General features: G+C 50.4%; 1 protein-coding gene across 9 annotated transcripts in view; it reads right to left on the bottom strand.

Annotated features, from left to right (window-relative positions):
- Nucleotides 1-18950, bottom strand: part of PPP1R12B (protein phosphatase 1 regulatory subunit 12B) — a 167377-nt gene that overhangs the window by 65913 nt on the left and 82514 nt on the right. For all 9 annotated transcript variants that reach the window (XR_015142915.1, XM_086343014.1, XM_086343013.1 and 6 more), the window contains one exon: nucleotides 1525-1615. Coding sequence is in view for 7 of the 9 variants with exons in the window: in XM_086343014.1 (XP_086199140.1) it covers nucleotides 1525-1615 (91 nt within the window). In the remaining 2 variants the exon portion in view is untranslated. Of the gene's footprint in view, nucleotides 1-1524; nucleotides 1616-18950 lie in introns of those variants that run through there.

The following is an 18950-nucleotide window of genomic DNA, read 5'->3' as shown; positions in this document are numbered from 1 at the left end:
GAACTGTTTGCTTAAAAATGGCCAATTATCAAGCTGCACGTTACATATGTCTTCCACAATAAACCCAAACAAACATGGCAGCCAGTCTGGTCCTCTTGGGGTCACGTCCTCCGGGGGGAACGGACTGCCGTCGAGCACGAGCAGTCACACTGTGACAACCCTGGCTCAGGAGGGCGCCTGCCTGGCCCCGGGGGTCCATCAGTCCTTAGCCTTCCTGCTCGGCGTCTTTAGCACCTGAAACTGCGGGGCTTCCCCGCCCCCTGGAAACGGCCTTCTCACCCCTCTGGACCATCTCCTGTTGACTCACCACCACTGCCGGCCCGGCTCAGCCTCCTCTGCCTCCCTGACGCCCAACCACAGCCCCTGTCCTTGTCGCTGCCACACGCCCACGGCCCAGCTCGGCCAAGGGACAGCCGCCCACGCGCCTCCAGGCTTCTGAGACCTCCCACCAGGTCTTGGCAACCTTTTCGAGATATTCCTCACTGCAATGCCTCCCTTAGGGCTCTTTCCTTTTGTAACATCACTAGTGAAACATAAGCCACACCCCGGCAGCACACACGCTGTCTCTGAGCATGCTCCCGGGGCTGCGCAGCATCCGCACTCAGCGTCACGGACGCCCCCCACACCCTCAGGGTCGCTTCCCGTCCCCCCTCTCTCCAGCCCTGAGCAAACACTCATCTACTTTCTTTTCTCTGCCAGTTCTGGACACTTCCATACAAATGGAATCATGCCCCGTTTCTTTCACCCAGCGTAACTTTTTCTTAAGGTTCATCTCATTGTAGTATGTGCATGTTTTAGGACTTCATTTCTCTTTATCGCCAAACAACATTCATTGAATATGGAACATTGTTCATCCATTCATTGATCGACAGGAACTTGTGTGCTTTTCCCAGTTTTGCTAACTGCTTAACTCGCTCGGTCTGTGCAACAGCCCAGCTCGGGCCCCCCCCCCACACCTGCTGGGACCCCCACCACCCACTCCTGCTGGGACCGCCGGGCGCCCCGGCTCCACAGCTCTGACCGTCTTGCTCCTAAGGGTCCAGGGCTCAGCCCTACAGCCAACATGCACGCTCCCGTGGGTCTATGCAGCAAGTAAAGCCTAGCCAGAGGACACACTGAAGGGGGGTTTCTGACTCCCGTGAATAATGCTGTTATAAAATCTGTGTAGGAGCATCTCTGTGGACGCCTGCCTTTCTCTCTCGATTGCACACCCAGGAGCAGCACGCGGGCCCCGTGGTAACTGTGGTGAGGACCGAGCTTCTCCTGTAGGAATGAAATGGGGGCCTTAGCACAGTGAGATGATTAGGCTTAGGGAAGAAAGAGGAGAGACCTGCTCTGCTCCTGGAAGAACAGAAGCGAAAGCAGGTGTGTGTAGCTATGAACGCATCTGATTCTGTGCAGTGTGAGGTCTAACACGAAAGCTTCTGTTGCAGGGGCTGCAAGGAGGCACTTGTTTGCCGTTTTTTAACTGTTCCAGGGGGACAGCAGACAGACAGAGGACTCAAAACGCAGAGGCACACTCACTTGGGTAGACCTTCGGGTCTGTCGAGCCTGTCTGGAGCGCGCCTTCCGTAAGGACTCTGCTTCCTCGTCCCGGACAGGAGTCAGATACGACCTGTGGGGAGAGGCACACCAGAGGTGAGGCCCCGGCACACGCGGGTGCTCCCCACGTGGGCGGGCCCCGCGCACCAACACGGAGCCTGGCAGAGGCGGCCACAGAAGGCCACAACGGAGGATGACAGAAGCCAAGACTCAATCTGGACCTACTACTGCGTGCAGAGCCGCGTCCTAACAGTAACACAGGAGCCTTCCTTCCCCTCTCCCATCCTCACACGGCTCCTTTTCTGGCCTCATGCTCCGGTGCGAACCTCCAGAGCAGGTGAAGAGCGGTGTGACCCACCACCCGGCTCCCGCCTTCAGAGCTGGCTTCTGGCTGAGACAGCAGACTCAGCTCCCCAAGTGCAGGCAGCTCCTCCCTCCCTGGAAGCAGGTGGGGGTGTGTGTGTGGGGGTGTGGGTGTGTGTGTTTGGGGGGTGGGTGTGTGTGTGGGGGGGGTGTGTGTGTGTGGGGGGGGGTGTCAGTGTGTGGGGTGTGTGTGGGTGGGGGGTATGTATGTGGGTGTGCGTCTGGGGAGGGGTGTGTGTGTGGGTGGGTGTGTGTGTGTATGTGTGTGGGGTGTGTGTGTGTGGGGTGTGTGTGTGTGTGGTGGGGTGTGTGTGTGGGTGTATGTGTGTGGGGTGTGGGTGTAGGGGGTGGGTGTATGTGTGTGTGGGGGGGGTGTGTGTGGGGGGTTGTGTGTGTGTGTGTGTGTGCACATCAGCTAAGCCTTCAGCAAGGTGTTATCTTTTTGCTGGTGGAGGGTCTCGCCTCCATGCTGATGGCTGCAGGCTGAGCAGTGTGGTGGTTGCTGAGGACTGCGGCAATTTCTTAAAATGAGACAACAAAGTTTGCCTGATTGGCTCTTCCTTTCATAAAAAGCTTCTCCGTAGCCTGTCATGCTGTTTGACAACATCTCACCCACAGCAGAATTTCTTTCAAAACTGGAGTCAATCCTCTCAAATCCAGCCACTGCTTTATCAACTAAGTTTATGTAATAATCTAAATACTTTCTTGTCACTTTGAAAGTCTCCACAGCTTCTTCACCAGGAGTAGATTCCATTGCAAAAAAAACTTTAAGAAATATTTTATTTTTTAAATTGAAGTACAGCTGATTTTCCAGTTGTCACGTATGGATATGAGAGTTGGACTGTGAAGAAAGCTAAGCGCTGAAGAATTGATGTTTTTGAACTGCGGTGTTGGAGAAGGCTCTTGAGAGTCCCTTGGACTGCAAGGAGATCCAACCAGTCCATCCTAAAGGAGATCAATCCTAAATATTCATTGGAAGGACTGAAGCTGAAGCTCCAATACTGTGGTCACCTGATGTGAAGAGTCGACTCATTGGAAAAGACCCTGATGCTGGGAAAGACTGAGGGCAGGAGAAGGGGATGACAAAGGATGAGATGGCCAGATGGCATCACTGACTTGACGGACATGGGAGTCTGAGCAAGCTCCCGTGAAGGACAGTGAAGGACAGGGCAGCCTGGCACGCTGCGGTCCACAGCGTCGCAAAGAGTCGCACACGACTGAGCGCCTGGACAACAACACTTGATTTACAATGTTCTGTTGGTTTCAGGGGTACAGCAAGGCGATCAGTTATACACATACCTCCATCTGTTCTTCTTCAGTCTTTCTCTTCAGGCTATTACAGTGCTGAGCACAATTCCCTGTGCAGTACAGTAGGTCCTTACTGTTTATCTATTTTATGTGTAGTAGTAGTGTGTATATAACCCCAAACTTCTAATTTACCACCCTTATTTTCCCTCTAGTAACAGTAAGTTTGCTTTTATGTCTGTGACTATCTGTTTTATATGTAAGCTCATTTGTATCTTTTTTATAAAGACTCCATATATTAGTGATATCACATGGCATTTGTCTTTTTTCCGTCTGGCTAACTTCACTTACTGTGACAATCTCTAGTTACATCCCTGTTGCTGCAAATGGCACCATCTCATTTTTATGGCTGAGTTTTATTTCATGTATATATGTACCACACCGTCTTTATCCATTCATCTGCAGATGGATGCTTCTCATCCACAAGAAGCAAATCCTCACCCTTCAAGCTTTATCACGAGAGGCAGCAATTCTGTCCCAGCTTCAGGCTCCCCTTCTCAGCCTAGTTCTCCTGTGCAGCTCCTTCACCACTCAAGTCTTGGATCCCTTGAACTCATCCATGAGGGCTGGGATCTACTTCCTCCAAACTCTTGCTAAGGTGGATATTTTGATCTCTCCTCACGAGTCACAAACGTTCTTGGTGAGTCTTCTCCAGAGAGTTTTCAACTGATTCTGCCCAGGTCATCAGAGGACTCGCTGTCTGTGGCAGCTACAGCCTTATGAAATGTAGTTCTTAAACAATATGCCAGAGAGTCAAAATCACTCCCTGACCGACAGGCTGCAGGACAGACGTGTTTTCAGGCATGAACTGCATGGATCCCACCGTCCACCTGCATCAGCGCTCTCGGGTGGCACCTAGCGCACCGTCAGTGAGCAGCAATGTTTTGAATCTTTATTTTCTGGGCAGTAGGTCTCAGCGATGAACTTAAAAAGTTCAGTAAACTTTCTGTCAACAGAAGTGCTGTCATCTAGGCTTTCTTGTTCCTGCACAGAGCACAGGCAGGGTAGACACAGCATAACTCTTCGGAGCCCTAGATTCCCGAAATGGTAAACAAGCACTGGTTTCAACTTAAAGTCGCTGCGACAGGCGCGCTAAATCACAGGTGGCAGCGACGGGCATGCTAAGCGTGGCCGAGAGGAGCTACCCCACGTCCGAGGTCAGGGGCAGAAGCCGGGAGGACCCCATACCTGAAGGGCGACGGCCAAGAGGAGCTACCCCATGTCCGAGGTCGTGGGGGGCGGCCGAGAGGAGATACCCTTTATTTTCTGAGCATCCGAGGTCAGGGGCAGTGACGAGAGGAGTTACCCCACGTCTGAGGTCAGGGGTGGCGGCCGGGAGGAGATACCCCACGCCCTTAAGCCCGAGGCCAGGGGCGGCTGGCGGGAGGAGCTACCCCATGCCCCCACGCCCAAGGCCAGGCCCGTTGGCCGGGAGGACCAACCCCACGCCCGAGGCCAGGGGCGGTGGCCGGGAGGACCAAACCCACACCGTGGCTGCGCGTGCACAGGAAGGCCTAGAGGAGCTATCCCATGTTGAAGGTCAGGAAGGGCAGCGGTGAGGAGATACCCCTCGTCCAAGGTAAGGAGCAGCGGCTGCACTTTGCTGGAGCAGCCGTGAAGAGACACCCCACGCCGAAGGTAAGAGAAACCCAAGTAAGACGGGAGGTGTTGCAAGAGGGCATCAGAGGGCAGACACACTGAAACCATACTCACAGAAAACTAGTCAATCTAATCACACTAGGACCACAGCCTTGTCTAACTCAATGAAACTAAGCCATGCCCATGGGGCAACCCAAGATGGGCAGGTCATGGTGGAGAGATCTGACAGAATGTGGTCCACTGGAGAAGGGAATGGCAAACAACTTCAGTATTCTTGCCTTGAGAACCCCATGAACAGTATGAAAAGGCAAAATGATAGGATACTGAAAGAGGAACTCCCCAGGTCAGTAGGTGCCCAATATGCTACTGGAGATCAGTGGAGAAATAACTCCAGAAAGAATGCAGGGATGGAGCCAAAGCAAAAAGAATACCCAGCTGTGGATGTGACTGGTGACAGGAGCAAGGTCCGATGCTGTAAAGAGCAATATTGCACAGGAACCTGGAATGTCAGGTCCATGAATCAAGGCAAATTGGAAGTGGTCAAACAGGAGATGGCAAGAGTGAATGTCGACATTCTAGGAATCAGCAAACTGAAACGGACTGGAATGGGTGAATTTAACTCAGATGACCATTATATCTACTACTGCGGGCAAGAATCCCTCAGAAGAAATGGAGTGGTCATCATGGTCAACAAGAGAGTCCGAAATGCAGTACTTGGATGCAATCTCAAAAACGACAGAATGATCTCTGTTCGTTTCCAAGGCAAACCATTCAATATCACAGTAATCCAAGTCTATGCCCCAACCAGTAATGCTGAAGAAGCTGAAGTTGAATGTTTCTATGAAGACCTACAAGACTTTTTAGAACTAACACCCAAAAAAGATGTCCTTTTCCTTATAGGGGACTGGAATGCAAAAGTAGGAAGTCAAGAAACACCTGGAGTAACAGGCAAATTTGGCCTTGGAATACGGAATGAAGCAGGGCAAAGACTAATAGAGTTCTGCCAAGAAAATGCACTGGTCATAACAAACACCCTCTTCCAACAACACAAGAGAAGACTCTATACATGGACATCACCAGATGGTCAACACCGAAATCAGATTGATTATATTCTTTGCAGCCAAAGATGGAGAAGCTCTATACAGTCAGCAAAAACAAGACCGGGAGCTGACTGTGGCCCAGACCATGAACTCCTTATTGCCAAATTCAGACTTAAATTGAACAAAGTAGGGAAAACCGCTAGACCATTCAGGTATGACCTAAATCAAATCCTTTATGATTATACAGTGGAAGTGAGAAATAGATTTAAGGGCCTAGATCTGATAGATAGAGTGCCTGATGAGCTATGGAATGAGGTTCGTTACATTGTACAGGAGACAGGGATCAAGACCATCCCCGTGGAAAAGAAATGCAAAAAAGCAAAATGGCTGTCTGGGGAGGCCTTAGAAATAGCTGTGAAAATAAGTGAAAAGCAAAGGAGAAAAGGAAAGATAAAAGCATCTGAATGCAGAGTTCCAAAGAATAGCAAGAAGAGATAAGAAAGCCTTCTTCAGCGATCAATGCAAAGAAATAGTAGAAAACAACAGAATGGGAAAGACTAGAGATCTCTTCAAGAAAATCAGAGATACCAAAGGAACATTTCATGCAAAGATGGGCTTGATAAAGGACAGAAATGGTATGGACCTAACAGAAGCAGAAGATATTAAGAAGAGATGGCAAGAATACCCAGAAGAACTGTACAAAAAAGATCTTCACGACCCAGATAATCACGATGTTGTGATCACTGACCTAGAGCCAGACATTCTGGAATGTGAAGTCAAGTGGGCCTTAGAAAGCATCACTACGAACAAAGCTAGTGGAGGTGATAGAATTCCAGTTGAGCTATTCCAAATCCTGAAAGATGCTGCTGTGAAAGTGCTGTGAATATGCCAGCAAATTTGGAAAACTCAGCAGTGGCCACAGGACTGGAAAAGGTCAGTTTTCATTCCAATCCCAAAGAAAGGCAATGCCAAAGAATGCTCAAACTACCGCACAATTGCACTCATCTCACATGCTAGTAAAGTAATGCTCAAAATTCTCCAAGCCAGGCTTCAGCAATATGTGAACCGTGAACTTCCTGATGTTCAAGCTGGTTTTAGAAAAGGCAGAGGAACCAGAGATCAAACTGCCAACATCTTCTGGATCATCAAAAAAGTAAGAGAGTTCCAGAAAAACATCTATTTCTGCTTTATTGACTATGCCAAAGCCTTTGACTGTGTGGATCACAATAAACAGTGGAAAATTCTGAAAGAGATGGGAATACCAGACCACCTGATCTGCCTCTTGAGAAATTTGTATGCAGGTCAGGAAGCAACAGTTAGAACTGGACATGGAACAGACTGGTTCCAAATAGGAAAAGGAGTACGTCAAGGCTGTATATTGTCACCCTGCTTATTTAACTTATATGCAGAGTACATCATGAGAAACGTTGGACTGGAAGAAAGAGAAGCTGAAATCAAGATTGCCGGGAGAAATATCAATAACCTGAGATATGCAGATGACACCACCCTTATGGCAGAAAGTGAAGAGGAACTCAAAAGCCTATCGATGAAGGTGAAAGTGGAGAGTGAAAAAGTTGGCTTAAAGCTCAACATTCAGAAAACGAAGATCATGGCATCCGGTCCCATCACTTCATGGGAAATAGATGGGGAAACAGTGGAAACAGTGTCAGACTTTATTTTTCTGGGCTCCAGAATCAGTGCAGATGGTGACTGCAGCCATGAAATTAAAAGATGCTTACTCCTTGGAAGGAAAGTTATGACCAACTTAGATAGCATATTCAAAAGCAGAAATATTACTTTACCAACAAAGGTTCGTCTAGTCAAGGCTATGGTTTTTCCTGTGGTCAGGTATGAATGTGAGAGTTGGACTGTGAAGAAGGCTGAGTGCCGAAGAATTGATGCTTTTGAACTGTGGTGTTGGAGAAGATTCTTGAGAGTCCCTTGGACTGCAAGGAGATCCAACCAGTCTATTCTGAAGGAGATCAGCCCTGGGTGTTCTTTGGAAGGACTGATGCTAAAGCTGAAACTCCAGTTCTTTGGCCACCTCATGCGAAGAGTTGACTCACTGGAAAAGACTCTGATGCTGGGAGGGATTGGGGGCAGGAGGAGAAGGGGACGACAGAGGATGAGATGGCTGGATGGCATCACTGACTCGATGGACCTGAGTCTGAGTGAACTCCGGGAGTTGGTGATGGACAGGGAGGCCTGGCGTGCTGTGATTCATGGGGTTGCAAAGAGTCGGACACGACTGAGCGACTGATCTGATCTGATCTGTAACAACTGAAAGTCATTAGCCTGTAACCAGTGAGGCAGTCTGTCCTTTGAAGCCTGGAAGCCAGGCACTGACTCCTAACTATGGAAGTCACGGGTGGAGCCTTCTCCCAGCAGAGGCTGTTGTTTAGTGCAGCCACATTCATGAACGATCCCAGCTGCATCTCCTGGGTGACTTGCTGCAGTTTCTACGGCAGCACCTGTTGCTTCACCTTACTGTATTATTCAGTCGCTAAGTCATGTTCCACTCTGTGCGACCCCATGGACTGCAGCCTGCCAGGCTCCTCTGTCCTCCACCATCTCCTGGAGTTTGCTCAAATCCACGTCCATTGGGTATGTGATGCCATCTAATCATCTCACCGTCTGCTGCCCCCTTCTCTTTTTGCCTTCAATCTTTCCCAGCATCAGGGTCTTTTCCAAAGAATTAGCTCTTCACATCAGGTGGCCAAAGTCAGCTTCAGTCCTTCTAATGAATATTCAGGGTTACACTTCTACGTTATTAAGATGGCGTCTCTCCTCAAACCTCATGACCCAACGTCTGCTAAGCTTCAAACTTTCCTTCCACAGCGTCCTCACCTGTCTGGCCGTCCCAGAACTGAAGACAGCTTATCTGGACGAGGCTGTGACTAAAGGAAAGTTGTTTCTGTTTGGCGTTCTATCCAGACCACTCAGGCTTTCCCTCTATATATCAGCAGTAAGGCTGCTTCGCTTTCTCGTCACCTACCGAAGCAGCCCTCTGCACCTCCTTTAAGCGCCTTCCAGCCTGGCTGTCTGCTGTAAGAGGCCTAGCTTTAGGCCTGGCCTGGCTGTCGAAGTGCCTTCCTCACTGAGCACAATCATTTCCAGGTTTTGATTTAGACTGAGAGACGTGTACCTCTTCCTGTCCCTTGAATACTTAGGGACTCTGGTGGGGTTATCAGCTGGCCTGATTTCAGTACTGCTGTATCCCCAGGGAGAGGGATGCCCAAAGCAAGGCAGAGAGATGGGGGAACTGCTGGTCAGCGGAGCAGTGAAAAGCAGCATTTTTGATTGTTTGTGGTTTCATATAGGCGTGGTGTGTAACACCCCAGACAATTACAACAGTATCCTCAAAGATCACTGATCACAGATATCATAACGAATACAGTAAGGGAAAGTTTAAAGCACTGTGAGAACAGCCAGCTGTGAAACAGAGACATGAAGCGGCCAAACGCCACTGGAGAAGCAGTGCTGGCACACACACGCCTCGCGGGGCGGCCACCGAGCCTCGTGGGGCCACATAGGGCCCGGGAGCGACACCGGGGCGCAGTCACGCAGCTCTACCCGCGTCTACAGCAACGGCTCTCAAGACTGTTCAGTCACAGACCCTTTCACATTTTAAAAAGTTCTGAAGATCTCCAAACAGCCTCTGTTTATATGGGGTATATCTATTAATATTAACCTTATTAGACATTAAAATAGAGAAATGAAACATGCATTTGTGAATTTATTAGAAAATGACAGCCCTATTACATGTTAATATCAATAAGTTATCTTTTATGAAAATAACTACATGTTCTAAAACAAAATTTTAGCAAGAATGGTATTACTTTACATGTTTGTAAATTTCTTTAATGTTGCCTTAAAACAAGATAGCTAGATTTTCATACACATTTCTGCATTCGATACGTGTAGTATTTTGTTTTAGCCAAAATACGCAAAAATACCCAGTCCTGCAGAGATACGTAGTTGGAAAAGCAAGGAGTCTTGGAGCAGCCTTTTCAGGTAACGACCGTCCTCTGTAATCACACAGTCAGACGGAACTGACGCACGTGGTGACCTGAAGCTCGGCTGCCACGTGGAACCTGAAGCCGTGTTAGCAGAGCTCTCGCGCCCGTCACGCTGGAGCCAGTCGTCTGCCTTGTACCTGGGCTGCAAAGCCTTACCCAGGCGTGGCTCTGGGGAAGTACTGGTGCAGCCCTCCCAAATGCACACACATCTCATCACGCAACAGCAACTTTAAAAATCACATCCTTTAACAGTTTCCTTGACATCAGCCTTGGCAATGACTTTCTGACACCAAAAGTAAAGTGGACACACGGGACTTCATCAAACTTCCTGCTTCTGCAAAGGAAACCAGCAACTGGACAAAAAGGCCTCCCACTGAACGGGAGGAAATATCGCAAGTCATATAGCTGATTCGGGGTTAACAGCCAAACTGAAGAACTCACACAACTCAGCAGAAAACAAACAGTCTGATTAAAAAAATGGGCAAAGGATCTGAACAGGCTTTTCCCCAAGAAGATGGACAACAGGCGCATGAAAAGGCACTCACACCACTAATCAGCAGGGAAACGCCAACCACAGGCACAGTGAGAGGTCACCACATACCTGTCAGGACGGCTACCGGACAAGGAGCAACCAGTGCTGGCGAGGACGTGGAGACGTCGTCCTCATGCACTGCTGGGGGATGTAAGCTGCTGCAGCCACTGGGAAACAGCAACGCTGGAACTCCCACGCGGCCCAGCGAGTGCACTGCTGGGCCTTGACCGGAAGGAAACCAGAGCACCACCTGGACCGGAGCTGAAGCTGCACCCCGTGCACTAGTCACAACTGCCCAGACAGGGGAACAGCCAAGTGTCCATCAGCAGACGGACGGACAAAGAACATGTGGCGTCAGTGTGCGCGCATACACACACAGTAGAATGCTATTTTGTCACCAGAGGAGAAACCTCGCCGTCTGCCACAGCACGGATGGGCCTCGAGGGCCCACACTAAGTGAAATAAGCCAAAGACAAGCACGACGCGATCCCACGTGCATGTGGGATCTAGGAGAACTGAGCGCGCAGGTGTGGAGAACAGACGGGGTTGCTGGGGGCAGGGGTGGGCCAAGCGGGCGAGGCATTCAGAGGCGCAAACTCACAGCCACACAGGCGGCCAGTCCCGGGAGTGGGCACCACGCGGGCGGCGGTGACCAGCGCACACCGCGAATCCGAGACTTGCTCAGACAGCAGACCTTAAAAGTGCTCACCACGAGGGAAAAAAAGAGGCTGCGTGTGGGGCTAGACGGCAATTTAATTTATTGTGGCAATCCCTCTGTAATATGTTATCAAATCATTACGCTGTACACCAAAAAGATGTTTTATTTCATCAATTATATCAATAAAAAATAATAAAATTCTTAAAACTCCACATTCTGTAATACTGTCTTTGGTCTCAGAACAGTCTTTGCACATTGGGAAGCAGTGAATACTGTCACCCAAAAGGTATTAAGTCTTCCGAAATTCTAACTTCTGCCTTAAATGTTATAATTTGCAACCAATACTCAAAATGACAGTTTCAGTTCGCTCACTTCTAAGAAAATGTGGGCCACACACCTACATCTGAACAGCGGGTCTGAGCATCCACGTCCCAGGAGGAAGCGGCGCCGGCCGGGAGAGGCAGCCGGCCCCCCTCCCCTCCAGCTGCAGGTCAGCGCCCCAGGACTCGCCGCCGCCCTCTGATCGTGAGGACGCTCCTCCCGGCCTTTCTGCTCTCTCTCTGGGCTGCATGCTGGGCGCTTCCTGCTGTCCAGTGTGTTTAGTTCACGAGTCCTCTCTTTGGCTGCTGTTCTACAAGTGATTTCTTAATTTGTTATTTTAGTTTTCAGTTCTAGAATTTCCATCTTCCTAAACAGAGAGCAGTTCTCTATTGAAATTCTCTATCTTGCCTTCTATTTCCTTGAACGTGTTAACCATAATACACTGTGATTACTCTGAAGTCCGGGTCTGATATCATCAATATGAGTCTGTCCTAGTGTCCGCATTTTCTCTTAGTCTTTCATAAATCAGTCTTTTACTCAGCATGTATGGCGATGTTTGAATTAATGCCAGACTTTTTAATGAAAGAAAATGGTAGTGGCTTGCAGCTCTGGAAGCGTTGCCACCCTCCAGAGGAGACCCTCTTCCCTGGCCATCAGGCTGAGGAAGCGGTCCCCCGACTCTCACGCAGCGGCCTCGCTTAGAAGGCTGTGACGACGAATCTCATGGGGCTCCCCCCTCCAGCGCTGACTCAGCAGGTCCAGAGGGCATCCGAGAAGCTTCTGACTGGTTCTCAGGTGACGCTGGTGATGTGCAGACCATACTGTGAGGAACAGGGGGCTCAGGCAAGCCCTCTGAACCCACCTTGAGACCAAGCTGCTCAGAGGCTGGGCTTCAGCCTCCACAAAGCCGGCCTGGGTCTGGGAAGACTGGCGGCCAGAAGGTGGGTCCTTGGCAGTCCCAGTGGAAGTCTAGGGGCCCCTGGGGCCCTGTTTCTGAACTCTGGCTCCTGTCCCCTCAGCGTGAGGAGCCTTGTAGCCAGCGCCTCGGGGATAGCACAGCCCGGGGCAGGGTTCACCTCCTTGCGACTCCCTCCAGGACTGGGACATGCCCAGTGGTCACTTCCTCACCATCTCTCCAACACCTCCAAAGGCTTCTTTCCCTTCTGTTTATCCAGGTTCTCTGCTTATTCTCAGTGGGAGGGTGTGTCTGTTACAAGACATGCCATAGTCTGAACAGAGGTCCTCAGCCAGGCTGCACGTTGAGAGAGATTTTCCTGCCACATGGGTTAGTAAACTGGAGCCACTGCACACTCTCAGAATGCCTCCTCCCTTAGCGTACGCCTCTCCTCCGGGGCTGCACAAACCTGAGTCTCCAAACTTGCAAGCATAGGCCAGACTCGGAGTCAGTGACCACACCGAGGACAACCCCTGCCCGGGCAGCCCGCCTGGGTGCCAGGCAGCCTCCTCACACCGCACCCCCTCCCTGCAAACACAGGGAGCACCCCAGGACACCCGATTCCTGACTGTGGTCTCTTCTCTGCACCTCAGGCCTCCAGCGGGCACATCTCACCACCTGCTCCAGTCACTTTTCTCGAACAAGAGAAATGCAGCTGGTAAAAATTGCTCTGGGGGAAATCAAGGGCCTTTCACCTCACCTGGAGTCTTAGGTGTTTGAAATCACACACGTTCTTCTCAGAAACAATCAGAAAATAGACCAACGTGTGAAAACAAAAACAAACTTAATTCCTCCACAGGAAGACAAGCTCACGTTATTCTACTACACAGACGTCTAGATGTTTATCCATGTGTGCATATTCAGTATCTGTACACTACATCATAATCTTTTTAATTGATATTACGTACGTTACTTTGCACCTGTGTCAATATGTGAGATCTGTACTAAGTTGTAAGGGAAAAAAACTTATAAAAACAAACCTCAGAAAACCCAAGTACTTGATTTTAAGAGTTTCTGAGGAGGGAAGGAACATCCTCATTCACTTCTGTCCTCCCAGATGCGGGCTCCAGATCCACAGAAGTGAGCACCTCCATGCCCGGTTTCCCGGGGCACACGCTGCACCTTCAGTAGCGCCGGAGTCCTGAACATTCTAAGCCCAGACCAGAGAGCACACTGCAGTCCTGGAGCCAAACCCGGCCACCACATTCTGCAAATCAGGTTTTACCAACAGCAGCAGCAGCAGCAGGGTTTAGTATTTGTGACTGAAACAAAATGGCCTGCAAAGTCCAAAACATTCATCACCTGGCCCCTTAAAGAGAATTTTCTGACCCGGCAACACCCATGCCGGGCATACCCACAGCAGCGCACCACGGGCGCTCACGCGTCTGCCCTGCACAGCTCTGCTCTGCAGACGAGTCTCAGCCCACAAAACACTGCAGCGAAGGCACAGCAGAAGCCGTGGCTTTACATCTGCCCCTGCTCTGGCCTCCAGATAAAGACCAGGCTCACATCTGCAATGCAGGGACAGAGGAAGGAACTTTGATGCTAAACCATCTAATTACCATACCTGCCTACTGCATTTCCTGGAAGGCGGGAGGCATTTTGCTTTGTCTGAGGTTACATGGTCAGTAGAATTCAAATACTTGGAATTAAGCAAAATAATGTGTTACTACAATAATTTGACTACAGGAAATAATTTGCTCTCTGCCTCTAAAGTTCACAGTGCCCCATTTACATACAACACATGCACTAATTCTATCTTAGAAAGCCGTGCAAAATCATCAGTGAACATCAAGAAAGGCGTAACAGTAATAAAGGACCTAAAATACTTTCGACAAGTTCAGTATGGAGACGAGGACCCTGACACGGACCCAGACCGCCAGGGTTTGAACGCTGGCCCCTCAGCACCCGCGCCAGAGGACTCCGCACAAGACACCTGAGCACTCTCAGCCCGAGGTCCTCAGGCAATGAGGGCGTACCCGGCTGCCACCGCCTCGTCACCCAGCACCAGGGCAGGTGCCACGTGGCCCGGCTGCTGCTTCTGGCCACGACCTCTCCACCCCATGTCAGAAGCTCAGCAGTGATTTGGAAAAGAAAGAAAGGCGCCATTATATCCATCCCACCTAGTTTATTAAGGAGCTCCCCTTAATTAGTTTTCCTGGAAATGGATAATTCATTTGGAAGAGGTCATAATGGCCTTGAAAATACTTTCAGCACAGGCTCCAGGGCTCTCTAAGTAAAATGAAAGTATGTGAAGCAGAATGAAGAGGAGGGACCAAAGGGTCTCCCAGGACTGCACAAGGCTGTGTTCCCTAGTGATGAGAATCGGCTCTCGCACAGAATCCACCCATGGGACACTGCTTTCTGGAACAGTGTTGGGGAATCCTACATCTGAACTCTGCTCTGAGGAGAGAAGGGGACTGATGGTTAATTTCAAACCGGGAAGGAAGCAAGATACACATCTGCCTATAGCTGCTGCTGCTAAGTCACTTCAGTCGTATCCGATCTGTGCAACCCCACAGACAGCAGCCCACCAGGCTCCCCCACCCCTGGGACTCTCCAGGCAAGAACACTGGAGTGGGTTGCCGTTTCCTTCTCCAATGCACGAAAGTGAAAAGTGAAAGTGAAGTCGCTCAGTCGTGTCCGACTCTACACCTGCTCCATTAAAAGCACTGCAGCCTTGAACGCCAAAGCCACTTCCACAGGACAGTGCTGTACTTACGCAGGCCACTCTACAGTGAGCTCACGGTCAGAGCAGGCATTACAGGCGCCAAAGGGTAGACGAGCACCGGGGCAGCAAGGCCGCTCTGTCTCACTCGCCCACCCACTCTCAAACACCCGGCCCTGGCTGCAGGAGAGACCAGGTCAAACGCAGCTTCACCACTACTTTTTCTCTTTTAATCAGAAAGAAAGAAAAGCCAAGAAAGTCAACACACAAATATTTACGGAAATAACTCAGATCTTCAACAATAGCCATCCACGTGCCGTAAGACAAACTGGACTTTACATCCATGTGAACCTGCAGAACGCTAGTGTCTAGACTGTGTGACCGGAGAAGGAGAGGCACCCACTCCAGCACTCCTGCCCGGACAATCCCAGGGACGGGGGAGCCTGGTGGGCTGCCGTCTATGGGGTCGCACAGAGTCAGACACGACTGAAGCAACTTAGCAGCAGCAGCAGACTATGTGAAGACCTTGTACCAAATTCTTTAAAAAAGGGCCAAATTCCAACAGGAAAAAAATCAGCAAAGCATATAATAAGGGAATTTAGAAAAGAGGAAACCCCAAAAGCCTTATAAACAAAAGAGAAAATGTTCACTTTCATAAGTAATCATGAAATATAAATTAAGACAAAGAGAAACCACTTCATCTTCCATGGATTTGTAAAAACAAAGCACCGATATCATCAAGCACACCGTAGGCTGCGGAGAACTGCACGCTCAGCGCGGCTGGCAAGCGCGCACAGGAGCAGGGAGGGGGCCTCTCCAGAAGCTGCGCCCACTCCTGACAGGAGGGCCTCCTCAGGGAACAAACGCCCTGGACAGAGCCCTGCACGCGTGCAAGGGGTCGGCAGCGAGCGTGCACGCCGCAGCTGCAGTGCTGGGGGGACCATGCGAGTGCCCTGGATGTCCACTAGTAGAAAACACACCTAACCACACTGCCGTGGTCACACAACGGCCTAGGCGAGCACTGAAAATGGACCGACAGGCCTGCTGAGTGAGAACAGCAGGTTTCGGAATGCCGTCTAGAGAACGACAACTTGCACACACGGCAAGACCTTGTGGAAGGACGGTGCGTGTGTGCACACACCAAGTGATGACTGACGAGACCTGAAAACGGTGCCTGCCACATTCAGGACAGCGGCCCCCTCGAGGGAGCGGTCAGGGAGATAGGCCGAGGGGACGCAGGGGTGTGAACTAGACTTTAGTAATTTACTTTAAAAATTAAGCCAATATGGCAAGACAGAGGACTTGATAGGGCCAAACCCTAATCTGTTGGATGTCTTAAACATGTAACAAGAGTATTTTAAAAAGGAAACACGGCACAGCTTTATCTCCAAGTGAGTAAAACTTAAAGATGTCAGCAGAGGTACTGTGGGGTGGTGAGACTATGAGTAACTCTTCAGTTCAGTTCAGTCGCTCAGTCGCGGCCGACTCTGCGACCCCACGGACTGCAGCCCGCCAGGCCTCCCTGTCCATCACCAACTCCAGGAGCTTACTCAAACTCATGACCATTGAGTCCGTGATGCCATCCAACCATCTCATCCTCTGTGCGTCCCCTTTTCCTCCCACCTTCAATCTTTCCCAGCATCAGGGTTTTTTCAAATGAGTCAGTTCTTCGAATCAGGTGGCCAAAGTATTAGAGTTTCAGCGTCAGCATCATTTCCTTTAGGATGGACTGGTTGGATCTCCTTGCAGTCCAAGGGACTCTCAAGAGTCTTCTCCAACAACACAGTTCAAAAGCATCAGTTCTTCAGGTTTCTTTATAGTCCAACTCTCACATCCATACGTGACTACTGAAAAAACCATAGCCTTGACTAGACAGACCTTTGTTAGCAAAGTAATGTCTCTGCTTTTTAATATGCTGTCTAGGTTGGTCATAACTTTTCTTCCAAGGAGCAAGTGTCTTTTAATTTCATGGCTGCAGTCGCCATCTGCAGTGATTCTGGAGCCAGAAAAATAGTCTGTCACTGCTTTCATTGTTTCCCCATCTATTTGCCATGAAGTGATGGGACCCGATGACATTATCTTAGTTTTTTGAATGTTGACTTTTAAGCCAACTTGTTCACTCTCCTCTTTCACTTTCATCAAGAGGCTCTTTAGTTCTTCACTTTCTGCCATAAGGGTGGTGTCATCTGCATATCTGAGGTTATTGATATTTCTCAGTTCCCAAGGGAGGGGGTGGAGAAGGAAATGGCAACCCACTCCAGTGTTCTTGCCTGGAGAGTCCCAGGGACAGGGGAGCCTGGTGGGCTGCCGTCTATGGGGTCGCACAGAGTCGGACACGACTGAAGCGACTTAGCAGCAGCAGGGAGGGGGAAGGGCCAGGGTTCCCGAGGGCAGTGTAGGTGGAGAGGGAGGGTGTTCTGATGGATTCTCAAGGGAAATGGCAGATAGGACTCGAGGAGGACTGGGCACTTCTTGGGAGAAGAAAAGAAATCTTGTTTGATTTTCATGTTCCTCAGCAAGTGACATTTATTCAAGACCACTAACAAGGACAAAAATATATAAGAACAAACAGACTTTTCTGGCTCTTTCTTGCCTTTCAGAATCAGAGAGAAGGGAGTGGTTTGATTTGTTTATACCCTCATTCTAAAGAGAAACTGAGAACTCCAGAAAGTGTACACCTCCAGCATCACCTTAAATAGATGGAGATAAAATAAAGGGGAAAGGAAAAGAATGGCCAGAAAAAAAAATGGCAAGGGTTTCCCTGGTGGCTCAGTGGTAAAGAACCCACCTGCCACGGTAGGAGACACAGGTTTGATCCCTGATCCAGAAGATCGCACAGGCCAAGGAGCAACTAAGCCTGGGAGCCACGACTGCTGAGTCCCCGTCCCCTAGAGCCTGCTGCAACTACAGGAAGGCCTGGACACGGCCATGAAGACTCACTGCAGCCCAAGACGAGTAAATAAAATCACACACACACACACACACACACACACACACACACACACTCTCTGGACACAGCCACGAAGACTCACTGCAGCCCAAGACGAGTAAATAAAATCACACACGCACACACACTCTCTGGACGCAGCCACAAAGACCCACCGCAGCCCAAGACGAGTAAATAAAATTACACACACACACACATATATATAAAAGACTATCGAGAGTTCCGGGCAGCCCCCAGCAGTCAGGCTCCACGGTGTCAGTAAGGAGACCCGATGACGCAGGAGGGGCCTGAGCAGCTGGCGGGGGTGGGGGGGTCCCAGAGGAGAAGAGGAGCGGCCTGCAGGGGTGGGAGGGCTGCAGGAGCCAGAGGAGGGAGAGGGTAGGGACTGAGGGGACGGAAGACACAGGCTCCGGAAGCAGCGGCCCCGCAACCACGGGCAGAGTCGGCAGCGGAGGCGTGGGGTTGGCGGGGACGCGGCGGGGCAGAGCCCCTTGTCAGCAGGTCTCAGAGGCGGGGGACAGGGTGCATCAGCCTTGCCTCGAGAGCAACAGGGAGAGTGGGTGACGGGCGGCCGGCACGCGGGCTCCAGGCCAGAAGGTGACGACGCGCCCCTGGGCAGGCCCCTTGGTCCAGGGACACGAGGGGGCAGCCCTGCCGTCCCCAGCGTGCTCGGGGCGCCCCTTCTCCAAGTGCTTCTTCAGGGAGGAGCCGAGTTCCCCCAGGGCCCCCGAGCTGTCACTACAATTTATTACAGGTCAGCAAAAGCACACAGGAGTCGTGAGTCACATTCTATTTCCCCCGTTTTAAGGTTAGAAGACTAGGATTTCTTCAGAGAAAACAAAATAAAAGCTAGGCCACTTTACTGCCCAGGGTGAGCAAAGAGCCCGAGGAAAAGCGTCAAGAAGAGCCAGAAACAGCGGCTCGCCCAGGTAACTCCGCCAGCCAACCCCAGCTCTTCAGCTCTTGTTAACACAGAAAGAGGTGCCCCTCAGGCTCTGGCG

This window comes from Bos grunniens, chromosome 16 (genome assembly GCF_055505025.1).
Source record: "Bos grunniens cultivar Pamir isolate PY7600 chromosome 16, Bosgru_T2T1.0, whole genome shotgun sequence".
Taxonomy (NCBI): Eukaryota; Metazoa; Chordata; class Mammalia; order Artiodactyla; family Bovidae; genus Bos; species Bos grunniens.
The sequence above is the reverse complement of the archived record's forward strand: the minus strand, read 5'-3'. Positions and strand labels throughout refer to the sequence as shown.